Raw genomic sequence first — 14,444 nt, 5'->3', positions numbered from 1 at the left:
TCAATGCACAAGCAGAAGCATGATGAGAGAGTAGTCAGGCTTCCACTCTCTTCCCATCCCAAGCCTAATGTTACACTAACACTTCACTTGCAATTATGCTACTGCAAATTCGATGGAACAGCTGGTATTTGTACACACTTCTGTTTACACTTAGAGAAAAGAGCTGTGATTCTCCAAAATCTCTGTAAGCCCATGTTAAAGAGAAAACTATCAACATTCCCATTTTTATTTACTTGTAAGAAAGCAGGGATAGTTATAATTTTCTAAAGTCTGGTCAAAACTCTTACATGGAGAACATACTAATGGGGACATCAAAACCAGAATATTTCTTTTTTCTTGGGAAAGACATCCCTGTGGCATACTCCTTCAGGTTCTTAAAAGAGGAAAAAAAAAAAAAGGAAAAAAAAAATCAGGCAATAATTCCCTGTCATAACTGCATGCAGTGGTTAGTTCATGAAAAACCCAACTGCTACTGGAAGATGTCCAATGTGGATAGTTTCTCCTTCTATTTGTTTAGTATTACACTGTTACCCAATACCCCTTACATGTAACGCACAGTCACATGGGTTCTGTGTCAAAGTAACATTCCACTCCCAAAAGCAACCTGCAGCATATCATAGGGATATATCAGTCTCAAATCAAGCACATTGGAGTTACTCATAACTCTGATGTTTAAAAGTTAAACATTCAGAGGACTTTCTCTGAAAAAAGAGGAACTTCTCTGGGATTTTTCCATCCTATCCCTCTCTGAAGCTTGAGAAGTGAACAGTCACAAGGTTTTGATAATCCCAGGAAAGTCTAAGCCATTTGGCCACTGTTTATATTTAAATAGTCAACTGCCTATAAGTTTACTGCACCATTTCTTCTCTGTTCCCTTTGCACAGCTTTTCTTCCAGCTTCCCTTCTCTTTTCTTTTATCTGGAAAATGCATGAGGAAGGTGAAAAAAAAACACCTGTTATGCAAAAAAGGGAAATGTCTCCTTAGGAAACAGATGAGAAGTTACAAAAGGAACGGATTTTGAAGCTTTTGGGAAATAGGAAATTACAAACTGACAGTTTCAAGGATAGCAGCCATGCTCCATTAGAAGTCAGGTGGTCAGTAGATTTGAATGACATCATCCCATTCATCGACAGGCCAGACACCATTGTACTGCACGTTGGATGGTGAGCTCTTCCAGTCCCACATCTTCACAGGAACCTTCCAGTCTGGGCCATAGTTGGCTTCAACATATTGAAGGGTTTCACAGGGCACATGTACCTTGAGTTCTACAAATTCAGTCCAACACAGAGTAAACTTTGGAAAGAGATACCTGTGTCATAACAAAAGAACACAGTCACTGGCAGAAGACTGAAAAACATTCATGGAGAAATAAATCTCTAAATAAGTTCATGAAGAAAGCATGCAACTTCAGCAAGTGGCCATGTTACATTTATAAATTTTTTTTTCTTACTTCCCAACTTCCTATCTATGAAATATTATCTACATACTGGAAAGAGGTGTTATTACCAACAATAACTAGTTAACATTTGCCACAAGTTCTTAGAAAGGAGCATTTTTAATTCTTTTACTACTTATTCCCATATTCTCCCACCTACAGGAAATCACTTAGTTCCTGTCTCTATTTTTCCACTTACAAACTGAATTTAACAGTTACCTCATTCAGAAGGGTGTCAAGGTGATAATACATGTTATTTGGTAGGGGAGATTTTGATAAAAGCAGGATTAAATACTTCATGATGAGTCAGACCTTTTTTAAAAACATGTTTTTACCTTTCTTCAGCCTTGCCAAACAAAGCATACAATTCCCCTTCAGTACCTATATTTAAACATGGTGCCAGACTTGGAGCAGCTGCAAAGAATTACAACACAGCTGCCACCCTGTACTTTCCAAAACATTCTTGGCCATTCAAATTTTTAAAAATAATTTATTCTAACAAACTGACCTTGTTCTGTAATGTTTTTTTCTGTAGAAGGGCCAGCATAAGCCCCACCTGTAAGTATGCTTACACCAGTGGAGGTTCAGAGGTAAATTTCACAGTTTGATCAGAATGACATCCTATAGGTGCACAGTGTCAGAGTCGATGTGTTAAACAAGCAAATACCAAAGCCTATGTACTATTCCTGGAAAGGATCACTCCCAATTCTGAAGGTGTGAAGTCTTCCACAGAAGAAAAAGGGATCTTAAAAATTCCTTTTCACAGGTTAAAATGAAACCACAAGCACTTAAGACTTTTCAAAAAAGAAGGTTAAAAGATTTGTGCATTTGCACAACTTAGAAATGCTTAATGTTCCTTTAAGCATAAAGTTAATTTTATTCCTAAGCTCTGAGCAAACAGTTTCAGAAAATAAAACCACCTTGCTTTTATGCCTTAAATAGAGGGAGATAAAAAAGTGATCAAGCACTTTTGGATATATTTCCAGAGACTACCGATTAGCTCTAAACTAAACCAAAAAGCAAAAAAATGCCAGCTACTAAGGGGAAAACAAGGTAAACAAACTTTATTACTGGATCTATAATCATCAAATTGCTATTTAGCTGTTTTTAACCCAGGAAATCATTCGTCTATCAGAATTGCAACTTTTGCATATGCACGCATTATTTCAGCAAACCACTGAAATAATATATCCTCCATAAAGTGAACTCTGAATCATAATTCCAAGGAGAATGAACAGATAATGTAAATAAACTAATCTGAAAATTAAAAGGTCAGTTGGAAATTTCACCAAAATAATTATTTAACTATTATTAAAATAAAATGTTTACATTCCCTGACAAAAAAAATGTAGCTTTCAGTGATGCTTCACACTACTGGAATCCTTGCTCATTGTTTTCTCATTCCAAGTTGCTAGGATAAGGCTACATACTGTTGTACGTATACACTGCTCACTATTCTTTCTTCCAATTTAAGCCTCAATCAATCTTTGGACATAAAAGTAATGAAAAGATATTATGCTTACACACAGTCCTCTCTGTTAAGAACCTAAAGAATTAACTCATTTTAAGGATTCAGGCATACAGTATAGATTTGATTCCCAGATTCACTTTCTACAAATTCTTCTTGCTGAAGAATGCAACCGTCCAGCATTAATTTTGTAAACAAATAGGAGGTCTCAACTGCTGTAACTCCAAGACAAGAGAAGAAGGATGTACGTGCTTGCTTGTGTCTGCAATGTTGAGGAAGTATTTGTGTACATGCAAATGCAAACCATACAGCCAGACTTGTAAGGTTTAGAAACCAGCTCTCTAAGGAAAGAGAGACCAAAAATGACTAATGAAAAATATTTTAGAGATTAAATGAGAAATACTTTCATTTAGCAAGATGTATAGAAAGTATGCTTGTGCAAATATTTAGCTTTCTGAAGAAAATGTCTTTTACCCTTCATTTTTAAAAACGTATCTTGGAATAGAACTCCCACTGTTGTTATGATTTAGTAGCAACCAATACCTCTTCTGATACCACAGAAACAGCTGGTGCGATTCCTTTACATTGTTAAAGTGGATTTAGGATTCAGCAATCAGTTCTCTTTTGACTGACCTCCTCACTTTAGCCCCAGATTTTGAAAGGGCTGAAGGCTAAGCAAAATTGAGAGTCATTCTGGTGTTGCAAACATTCAGATCAAGCATGCTAAATCATCACATCTCGCATCACATCTCACAGCTGTTACCTTTTTTTCTCATTCTAAGAAGGTATTGGGAATAATACATATCTGGAAATATTTGGCTAAGCATTCTGAATAGCCATGTTCTGTCAGGGCTCTGGGCCTTTATAATGGTAAACAAGCAGTTTTCTTGCTCCTTTTCTGTATGGATTAAGTACAGTAAACTATGCCTAAGAAACACCAGTTCAGAATTAGAAGCTTCCTTACACTATGTCTAAGCAAATTAGTTCTTCTTGAATTAGAAAGCTATATTTGAAAAATTTTTAAATTTTTTGATGTGAAGGTAATTTGAAAAAAATTACCACCAAAAATAAGTACAAGGCTACAAAAAAAGGAAAGTGTTTTATGAAAGCTTGAGCTCCAAAAGAGCTGTAATATCCTAGGATACAGGAATTAGAGCATAGCACAGGTTCACATCTACCTCCTATTCTCATGCATTGGACCAGTCATATCAAAGGGGTAAAAAAACCAGCTCTCAGTATCCCCAAGGTCTGATGCTACAATGGAATTCTGAAAGAGCATGTCAACTCTACTTGCATGGAAACACTTACTGCAATTTAGACACAACAGAAGCACAAAGAAAAGGAAAGGAAGTTTTTGGTCATCTTCCTCCTCAGAATGCATCACACAAAATCCTCCAAAATCTCACATGGAAAAAACAGACATGAAGCCTGCTTTGGAAAACTACGAAGATACTGTTGCTGTATTCTAAGAAAAATACCCTGCAACACAGCACATTTTCTGTGGGAATATTCCAAGACCTCTTCCTTTAGTCTATTTCTAAGTGTGCCTTTTGACTCTGGTCATCAAAACATCTTTCCCAATCTTTGTTTGGCATTTCAGGAACAAAGATAACTAAGACAAGGACTCAAACATTATCACCATCTGGATGACAGTGTTCACTAAGCTCCCATTAGCTAAATATAAGCAAATACAGTTCAAGCTAAATATAAGCAAATACATTTCAAGCAAAATATGAAAGATAATGAAATCCTAAATAAGTCAACAAGGTTTTCAACTAGTCTGCAACTGCCTCTTTCTGACTTAAGGCTGGTGACGGAAAGAAGCAAATCTAATTATCAGAAACCTCAATTCAGTTTGCTAAGTAGATTAGGAAGCTGTTGTACTTAATTGCTGATCTAATACTGAAAGGTATGAAGCAAGAAATGTGGGATCCTATTTAAAATTCCACTTTCAGAACATGAACAACAACAGGGTCCACAGTAGTCATCTGCATTGCTGTCACAACATTACAGTCAAAGTATTCCAAATCATTACCACGAAATCCCAAACTAGGGGGTTTACTTCACAAGGACAGTTGAGGCTTTCTGCTATAACGCTCTGTCATCAAGATAGATGCCTAAGGATTCATTTTTTACTGCAAAATTAGTTTGTGCAACAAAAACAAAAACAAATTAAAAAAAAAGATTTTTAACAAAAAAATTAGTTTTCTTTCTCATCTTAGCTGTTTATTTAACTTGGAGCTCGTCACAGTCAAGATCTACTTGACAAATGACATGCCAGCATTGTTTTTGATTTCACAAGAGAACTGACATTAGACAAGCCCAGCACCTCTCTAGCAAGGCACAATACTGTTCTATTTCCCTGGTCTCAAAGTGCAAAATCTCCACTGACTCTTCTCTGATAACTGCCTTTTCCACAAAAAACACAGACTTTTCCAGGCAACAACACACAACATGCCAACACTAAACACTAACTTGTTCCATTTCTTTCCTACTAGAGGTACAAATCCAGTTCATACTTAAATTTCTTGCCCGATTTGGCCTGAGTTCCTCCATTCCATATGTGGTCATCCTCTTCATAGAAGAAAAAAATATCAAGCTTCACATCATTTCCTCCCTGGAAAGAGAGTTCCAAGCTGTCTTCTACCTGCAAGACAAAAATACACACAGTATATACTCATGAAAATACAAGGCGACTTATCTCAGCAGGTTTCAGAAAATAAATTTATTTTGGTCAGGTATGTAGAGTGACTCCTATCCTAATTGAAGAAAATACACTAAGTCTGCAATTTTTTTCTTTTTTTTTTTTTTTTCGGTGCCTTGAGAACATTGGAAATATTCTGCACCTCAGTGGAATGACCTTCTCTTTCTTCCTTTTAGCCCCAAAAGCTTCAGCACCATCTTCTTGTCCTCTGCCACAAGCAAAATAATCTCAGTGAATAAACACATGGTTAGTAGGTTTCCTCATTCACTACACTTCCTCTATGATAAAATGCTCACTAGCACCATTGAGCTGTGGCTGAACGTTCATATTCCTGTATTTTTCCTTTTTTTCTCTACCATTCTGGAGCCTACACTCTGGAAAAGTTAAATAAAGATCCACATAAGCTAATAATGAGCAAGTCCTGTACCCACCTCAAGCCATCCTTCCCTTTCTGCTAGTTTTACATACTGGGCTACAAATAATCCCAGAGTTATCACCAATCCACCCATATGATGAGGCCCATCCAATCTCAAGACTAAATTCTACCTTAATTCTTAAGTTTCCCTAGCACGACCAACACAGACTAGATCACTTTAAAACTTACTAAAACTTCTTCTGAGGTGGAATTCAGACTCCCCAAAAAGGGCTGAAGCTATTAAGAAGGGTATTTTCTCACACACTGTTCAAGACAACACACAAAAATCAACAAGATTATATATTTATTATATGAGGTAAAACCCTAATGAGTAAATATCTTCTGAGGAAACTTCAGATACCCACTTCCACATAAGTGATCTGCAGCTGTACTCAAGCTTAGAAACCTACACAAAGATAAATGAAGCAAATTGTTCATTATCTATGTACCTTGCCAAATTTGTGCTTCAGTGGTAACCCTGCTTTCTGAAAGGCTGGAATGATATCTGCTTTGTAGTCCCTTATAAAGACGCCCAAATCCACATCTTTGCTGTGAGGAATGATATTGCACTGCCTATACCAGCCTGAGGAAAAAACAAAAAAGGAAAAAACCAAACTATTAATTCAGGAACACAAAAGCAACATAAAAATGAACTGCCATAAGGTGACCAGGCAGAGATCTTTGAGTGAGGCCATAAACAAGACTTCTGCCTTTCTCTAGTATGAAATGAACCACACCCAAGAAAAAAACACTACTGCACAAATAGCCAGCTCTTTCCTCCAGAAAGCGAAGAATGAGAGAGAAAACACTAACTCATTCAAAGATAAGATATCTTCAGTTTTCCAATCCATATGTCTTTAAAGGAAAAAATATTATTTTTCTGGGCCCAAATCTGATCAGTAATGAACATTTACAGGGCTACAGCTGTGCTTTCAATTTGAAATTATTAGTTTAAATAGTATCTGCGAAGTTAATCGACTTTCAGTCACCACTGCAAAACAGTACGACAAGAAGTGGGACATCCTTTTGTCTGTTTCATTAAAGCAGCTTTTAGCAACTGTCTATTCAGAAAATGATATGCCCTAGGACAAAACACATACAAGTCAAATGTGCACACACGAGTTTTCACAACCTATTTCAGTAATAAGAGAATCTTCACCAGTGACAAGATACTGCTTTCATCTTCAGCAGAATTGAAAACTTGTCAACCTATTAGAACAGGTACTGCATTTTATTGAAAGGTTGTGTTATTTATTTTAAAATAAATAACTACATGTAAACTATATTTTAAAAGTTGGTGATAAGCACCAAATTGCATGGGAAGAAAAATCAGGTGAGAGTCTACGTGGACAGCAGAAATATGTGCCCATCACTGTGTTTTCCAGGTAGCATTTCAGTTAATTCCCAGTCACACAATTTAGGGAACTGCCGATTACTTTCTAAGCAGTGATCGACACAACATAGATAACTGCTAATAGCATTAAATGCTTCACTGGAAATTTGCTCAGCATCTCCAAGGCTCACAGTTCTAAAGAAAAAGTATTTTGTCAGGAGCAAAAAGGCCTACTTCAATACAGCTAATGCCACATATTACCTTCTAACCCAGTACATTTAACCTCAGTTGATGTCACAAGCAATAGAGGATGAAATGTTTAAAATTTCAGATGAGTTTAAAAATGCAACATAACACAAGTGTTTTACCAAGGCATGTTCCACTGCTCAGCCAGAACTTTACTCCTAAGTTATTCAGTGTCAAGGCAGCCACATGGAGCAAGGATTTTGCTTTTTTTCTGAACTCCACTGCATCAAGAGAGGCATCATCAGGATACAGCTGGAAAGCAAAGGAAGAATAAGCAAGGTATTGTCAGAGAGCAAACTGGTCCCTTCGTTTTCCAGTGTCCTAAGAAAAAATTACCTTTAAAAATTTATGTATCATGTACTGGAATGACAAGTTAAAATTTAACCTCTGAAACATCAATCTTCATTTTTTCCAAACTACTAGAATGCAAAGTTACGGTAAAATGGAGTAAGAATATATGTATTAGACACTGCTTCTCAGCGCTTGGCAACAACACAGATGAACCCTAGTTCTGCACACGATGAAGTCCGTACACAGGGTGCAGGGGGAAATCAGGGACAGAATCAAAGTTACTTCCAGTTATTTATTTGGCGCCATCAACTGGATGTTGACGACAACTGCCATAGAGTAGAAACAACCTGAACAGAAAATGATGCCCAACTTCCAGCTGCAACTGTGGCTGGATCTTGTTATTGCAAAGCCAAAAACATCACGGCAGTCTGGGCAAACGTTACCAAATCAAACACAGGAACAACGCACCACTCAGTTTCATGATTGATTTCTTAAGAGCTCTTGGGCAACAAACAGTTGAATACTTACTTTTCGAAACAGATGCCAGCTGCTTATTTCAACATTAAAGCAAAGTTCAATATACCTTCTAAGGCACATTTTCCCTGCCTGTGGCAATTACTGCCTGGAAGTTTTAGTGCTGAAGTGGAGCATGCTTACAATTTCTGTCCCTTACAGGTAAAGCGACAACACACAGGTACTCTTGGGTATAGTAACCTCCTGGTACACGTACGGGGAGCTACAGCCTATGAGACTGAAAAAGCATGGTCTTCCTTTCCCTGAGAAGCCCCTTCCCCAAGATCTCAAGAGTCTGAAGAATGGAATCTCTTTTTTCTCTTCCATGAGATCAGAGATGGCTCAAATTCAGTGATTCTGCCTCCACAGTCCTAACTGTGGTAACTCTTGACCACTTTATCCCTTGGTCCTTTTCAAGTTAGGACAAAATGCTCCCCATACTGCAGCAGAAAATTTTTATACCATCTGCTAAATCAGGTAGCAATATTCTAAAAAGAAAGCTCTAAACAGTGTTGAAAACATTAACTTAGATCATGAAAAAGCAATGAAATAAGTAATTTTGGAACAAATATACCATTGCAAATAAATCAAACTAGGACCATGGAATGGCAGTACATGGTTCAGAATAATATAAAATGAAGTATTACTCGTAACATCAAGAACTGCCCTAAGGAAAATTTTCAACCACAAAGATCCATAAGATCTTAATCTTATTTACATGAAATCTATTTAACAGTAACAATGTTTAAGAACTATGGACATACTGGTTACTACTTCGTTTCAAAGTTTTGGAAAATGGAAAAAAATGTGTTCACAAGTAAAAAAGACAGACCATGATTTTCAGTTAAACTTTTAATTTTATTAATTTTATTACCACTTACTAAATTCTGTGGATTGAATCTCAGAGGCTGTATCTAGCTTTATGTATGCAAACAGTCCCATCTAGGTAAAAAGCAGTAACTGTTTGTAGGTTGGGTCAATCAGTGAAAACACACATTACATCTCAGAGACACTACCCGATTACCACTAACCTGAAAGAAAGCCCGAGCTTCTCTGTACCTACATTCAAGAAATCTAGAGTGTGACATCTCCTCTAGAAAACTGGACGGATTTTTTGGAATTTGAACTTTTAGGTCATCAATGGAGACAAGCAGAAGTTCTGGCCTGCAGGAAAGAAAGATGATACATTGCCCCATTCAATTCCTTTACAAACCATAAGCCACTTTTTCCTCTAGGTCAGATTAAAATCTTAATGCATACTACTGGCAGTGATTCCGCTGTCTAAATACACCCAAAACTGATTATAACAGAAGAGCAACAAGAGCTTCATCAAATTTCCCATACACTTCAAAATTTGGTTTAAAAAGAAATTCTATGCCTTTAAGTCTATAGTTAGTTTGTCAGATCACCGATTCCTTTACTGACTCATGACTTGCACTGAACTTGTTCAGAGCTTTTGTTCAGTGCATTTGAAAATTCAGGCTATTTATTTAGTTGTCTAAGCATGGGATGCACTTAAGAACCAAATTTTTCCCTGTATATTGAGGCTATTTGCATTTAAAATTCAAAAACTATTCAGATTTCATAATGAATGAAACGTGATATTTAACAGCTTACTCTGTCAACTTCAAGTATTCAGGCACATAACCAGTAGAGATTCCATGTTTTAAAAGGAAGAAAGAATGGTGTCAATTTTAAGGAAAAAGTTAAACAGCTTTATTTGACCTGTGAAATGTTTAGCTGATTTTCTCTGATTTATGGCATATATGCATACCCTATAGAAACACTGTTCTCAAAGCCTAGTGATATGTGCTTGGCTTTGAAAATAGTGACAAGATTTGCCATGATCTGTATCTCCTGAAATACTGCTATTGAAAGCATTGCAAGAAAAGGCAGACATTTACAGTAACTTTACCAATGCAATGCAAGATTTAAGCATGACTATGGACAAACAGCACCACCAATTCAAACATTTATGCAAGAAAGGAGTCCCCTCAGCATATTAAGAGCATAGGTTAGATGCAATGGTTGGCACATGTCTTTGTGGTACAAATGTCACTTTTCTTTACTCATGTTTAATACTGATTATTTGGACTGTTACTGAATGGATTTATGTTGCTTCCCCTTTTCATTTAATGTTCCATATCTGTATCAACTTTTGGAAACACAGAAAGAACACCAAATATCTATCAGCTAGTACTAAATCTCTTGACACTTCTACTTTACCCTTGTGTTGACAGCAGAGATGGTTATCAATAGAATATATTAATAGTAAACCACTGACTCTAGCAGAAAATCCTCCAGTATATTTAACCTCAGCCATGACTTCTTTGACTTCTCTCATCTTTCTGCCTGCTTCGACCTGGCTACACAGCAACTTCCTCTAAAATGTAGTCCTTCATTTATAATTGGCTGAAGTTCCTATTTTCAGGTAAACAGAACTGGATTTACCATCACACCTTAATTTACCTGCACACTGAAGGCTGAACCATACATGAGCTAAATTTTACAACCTGACTTTAGGAAAGAGTAATTTTACATACAGGAGAAATAAGTTACTTTGGAAGTGCCGTTATGGCTTTTCACTCCTCTGTTTTGAACTCACTTTTCATATGCTCCAGGGTAGCGACCAAAGTGGAGTTTCCGGAAAGGCACAAACTTTCTGTCCATATGTTGCTTGAGTCTCAGGGGACCATGCCAAAGATAATTACCGCTCCTCTCATAAAAGACCACCAGGTGAATGGCATGAGATGCCAGTTTAAATATGTAGTGCAAGGGAATTTCAATTCCAGACAGGTCATCCATCCCATCCAAGCGGGGGTCCTTGTTTATAATCTTTAGCCATTGAAACCCCATTTTCTCAGCAGTTCTAAAAAGGCCCACCTAAAAATGAGAGGGAGAGACGGAGAGCGAGCAAGCGAGCAAGATGCTAAAGATTAGAGAAACCAAAACTGAATGCTAAATACTTGTTATTAACTGACATTATTCCCCATTTTCATTTTCTAATCAGACTTAAGCACAAACTGCTCAAAAATTTCTAAGACCTTAAAGAACAGCAGCCACAAGCAATTCCAGCCACTGTACTTCCTTGTCTTAAATTTTGTCCCTCAAACTAGTCAAGAAAACACCACATAAATATTGTAAGCCATGCTTGGACTAGGTTTGCTCCTTGCCATAGCACCTTTCTCTGCATCCTCAAACTGTTCTCTAAAGTTATTCTTGTGCCAAACTTGGAGTTCCTAAGTCCTTCTATAATGATACCACTAATACAAAAACAATCACTGCAAAATCATCTTTTATGATGCACATAAATATTTGTCTAAATCTCACCAAATGTTGCATTAGGTAACAGGCTTTCATATTTCCAAAGAAAAAGGGAATGAAATTCTGGCTGAATAAGAAAAGAACCAATCACCATCTGAAGACCCTTTCAATTACCCCCCCTTGAACTGTTTTACACAGACATATCAGCTTCTCCTCTGGATGCTACAGATATTGTCAATGAGCCACAAAGGAATGGGGAGATGGATTTATACTAGTGTGCTGCTATACAACTTTATTCTCAGTTTCTTGAACTTCTTTACAGCTATGGGTAAAACAACTCCTCGATGAGATCCAGAGTGCCACCACTCTTCACTTGAGCAGGATTCCTTCAGTAAAATAGTCACAGACAATTTTAATGTCTCCTGCTTTTGGTACGAAAAAAAAAGAAGAAAATAGCTCTTTGTCACTGGTATCTTTAGTCTGTATAAATTAATCTAATAAATATTTCCAGGTGACAGTTGATGAAACAGTTGTTGATTCCATTTTGTCCTTCATCACATGCTACATCTCGATTTTTAACATACCCACTTAAAAATCTCAGAACATTAAAGGAAAGCAGATATACCAATACACTAAATGACAAAATAAAATGGTGTTAAGTACAAGGATGTACTAAAAGAAATGTAAACCATCAGACTGTGATAATCTTTCTAGCCTTATCACATGAATACCTGCATTTCCTCATTGATAGATCCCCAATTCAAGATTTATATGGCTGTACCTACATTACAGGCTTAAGGTTTTCCTTCCTCCTTTCTAACAGACCACTTTCTTTTTTCATTTTGGTATGGCCTCTTACTACACGTTTATGCATATTGCTAGTGCCTGGATACCTTTTGCTTTTTAAAAACATTTTCCTCTAATAATACTTTTACAAGATTTCCACACAATGAATTCAGAGGCCTTAAGACAAAAATGAAAGCATTATTGTCACAAAATCATAGAACAGTTGAATGCATTACAATATGCAAATACGGATTAAAGAAAAGGCACTTACTTCATGTTTCCATGTTTTGTCCAGTAGTGCAAACGTAGTAAAGTCTCTTGGAGCACAGAAATACTTGCATTCTGGACTAGGGCCATCAGAAGAACTTCTGATCTGTTCAATGTCTTTATCAACCAGTCCCAGAATCAAAGGATCGATCAAATACACTGGTATATTGTGACTGGATATTAAGCCTAGGAACTTCCTAACCACATGCTGTTTGACAGAGGATAAAATTAGAAGTTAGAAACAGCATCTTTAAGTGTACAAAAGTTAATACATTAAAACTCTTTGACAGAAGGGGAAAAAAACCAACCCACTGACAGAAGGAAATTTTATCTCCCAATACATTTTCTGAGTGTGCACTTTATTTCCATGAACGTGGAAATGGAACTTTTCTCTTTCAGAACAGGTGGCTTTCAGGCTTTTCAGGTCCCTAAGACTACAGTAAAATCCTTTCAGCTTCAATTAGACCTTTCTACAAGTTAAAGCATTCTCACTCTAGAGTGCTAGACTTCAGAATGGACTCTAGGCTAAACTCTTAAATTTTTTCCAGTTCTAGACTGAGTTGGAAAGCACTTGAATAAACCAGAGATTATAGGATGAGATATGATGCATGTGTGGGTGCTGAGGGAGCTGGCTAACATCATTCTGAGGCTGCTCTGCAACGTCTTGAAAGGCCATGGTGGTGAGGAGATGCTCCTCAAGTCTGAGGAAAGGCAGATCTCATGCCGTGTTCAAAAAGGAGGATCTGGGGAACACCTTAATCTCAGTCTCCAGGATGCTTCTGGAGCAAAAGCCCATGGAAAGTCACAACCAAGCACAGGAAGGACAAGAATGTGATTGGGAAAGCCAGGCAAAGGCAAACTGCATCTAATCACACCAACTGCCTTTGAAGAAGTCAGTGGGCAAGGTGAAAGCAATGGACATTGCTTTGACTTTAGCAATGCTCTGGGGATGATACTCTGAAACAGTATCCCCAAACCTCAAGTGTGATGCCTGCTATATATATCAAGGGTGATTCAGTGAGACTGTAGGAATGAGTGCTATCCAGTCTTTCGATACTACTGTGCCCAGAGCACTCAATTGCAGAAGGGGTTAAAAGCTGTAGCAAGAAGGTCCTGTGCCTGATGAGGGGATTTATTAACTTGACTCAGTGGAGAACTTTAATTAAGTACATTTAAATGACCATGGCACACAGAAATTTACAGCAATCATAGCCACCCTACTGTTAAAAATGTAGCTGATGTATTTAACTGTGACAGTTAGATTTAATGACTCAAAGTACCATTCTAATCAGAAAAAAAAAAATATTAGCTTAGAACAGAAAGGTTTTATGTCCACTGCATCTCAAGATTTCTGCAACAGATGTAATGAGGGAAAACTATGGCCTACTGCCCAAGCTACCGGCCCAGCAAGCTGACCCTGCTTTCTAGCTGAAGTTCTAACCTTCCTCCTGCCCAGCTGCTGAGACTGTTCAATCAGACTCCACAGACCAGCCTCCAATTCTGGCACAGGGCTTTGGCTTCCAAGAGATGCAAAAATGTGACGACAGAATGTGGATCAACACAAAGAATTTAGGCAGCAGCGCTACAGTTTCTGTACAAGCAGAAGCAAGGCCACCCTCTTAGTGATTTCAACTGTATGGAGCTGAAAGGTAAGTGACATACTAGCATTGTTTCTATTACTTCATTATGCACATATGTTGAAAAATACCTACTTTTTCCCC

General features: G+C 37.3%; 1 protein-coding gene across 1 annotated transcript in view; it reads right to left on the bottom strand.

The window, feature by feature from the left end:
• Positions 1-1,096: 1,096 nt before the first annotated feature.
• FKTN (fukutin) overlaps positions 1,097-14,444 on the bottom strand; it is a 15,608-nt gene continuing 2,260 nt past the window's right edge. The window contains exons 3-9 of the mRNA XM_010281479.1: positions 12,728-12,931; positions 11,012-11,289; positions 9,438-9,570; positions 7,725-7,854; positions 6,473-6,606; positions 5,424-5,551; positions 1,097-1,310 (exon numbers count right to left, since the gene is read on the bottom strand). Coding sequence (XP_010279781.1) covers positions 1,097-1,310; positions 5,424-5,551; positions 6,473-6,606; positions 7,725-7,854; positions 9,438-9,570; positions 11,012-11,289; positions 12,728-12,931 — 1,221 coding nt within the window. The remainder of the gene's footprint in view (positions 1,311-5,423; positions 5,552-6,472; positions 6,607-7,724; positions 7,855-9,437; positions 9,571-11,011; positions 11,290-12,727; positions 12,932-14,444) is intronic.

The sequence above is a fragment of the Phaethon lepturus genome, unplaced genomic scaffold (genome assembly GCF_000687285.1).
Source record: "Phaethon lepturus isolate BGI_N335 unplaced genomic scaffold, ASM68728v1 scaffold13752, whole genome shotgun sequence".
Taxonomy (NCBI): Eukaryota; Metazoa; Chordata; class Aves; order Phaethontiformes; family Phaethontidae; genus Phaethon; species Phaethon lepturus.
This window is presented reverse-complemented; position numbering and strand designations above follow the sequence as displayed.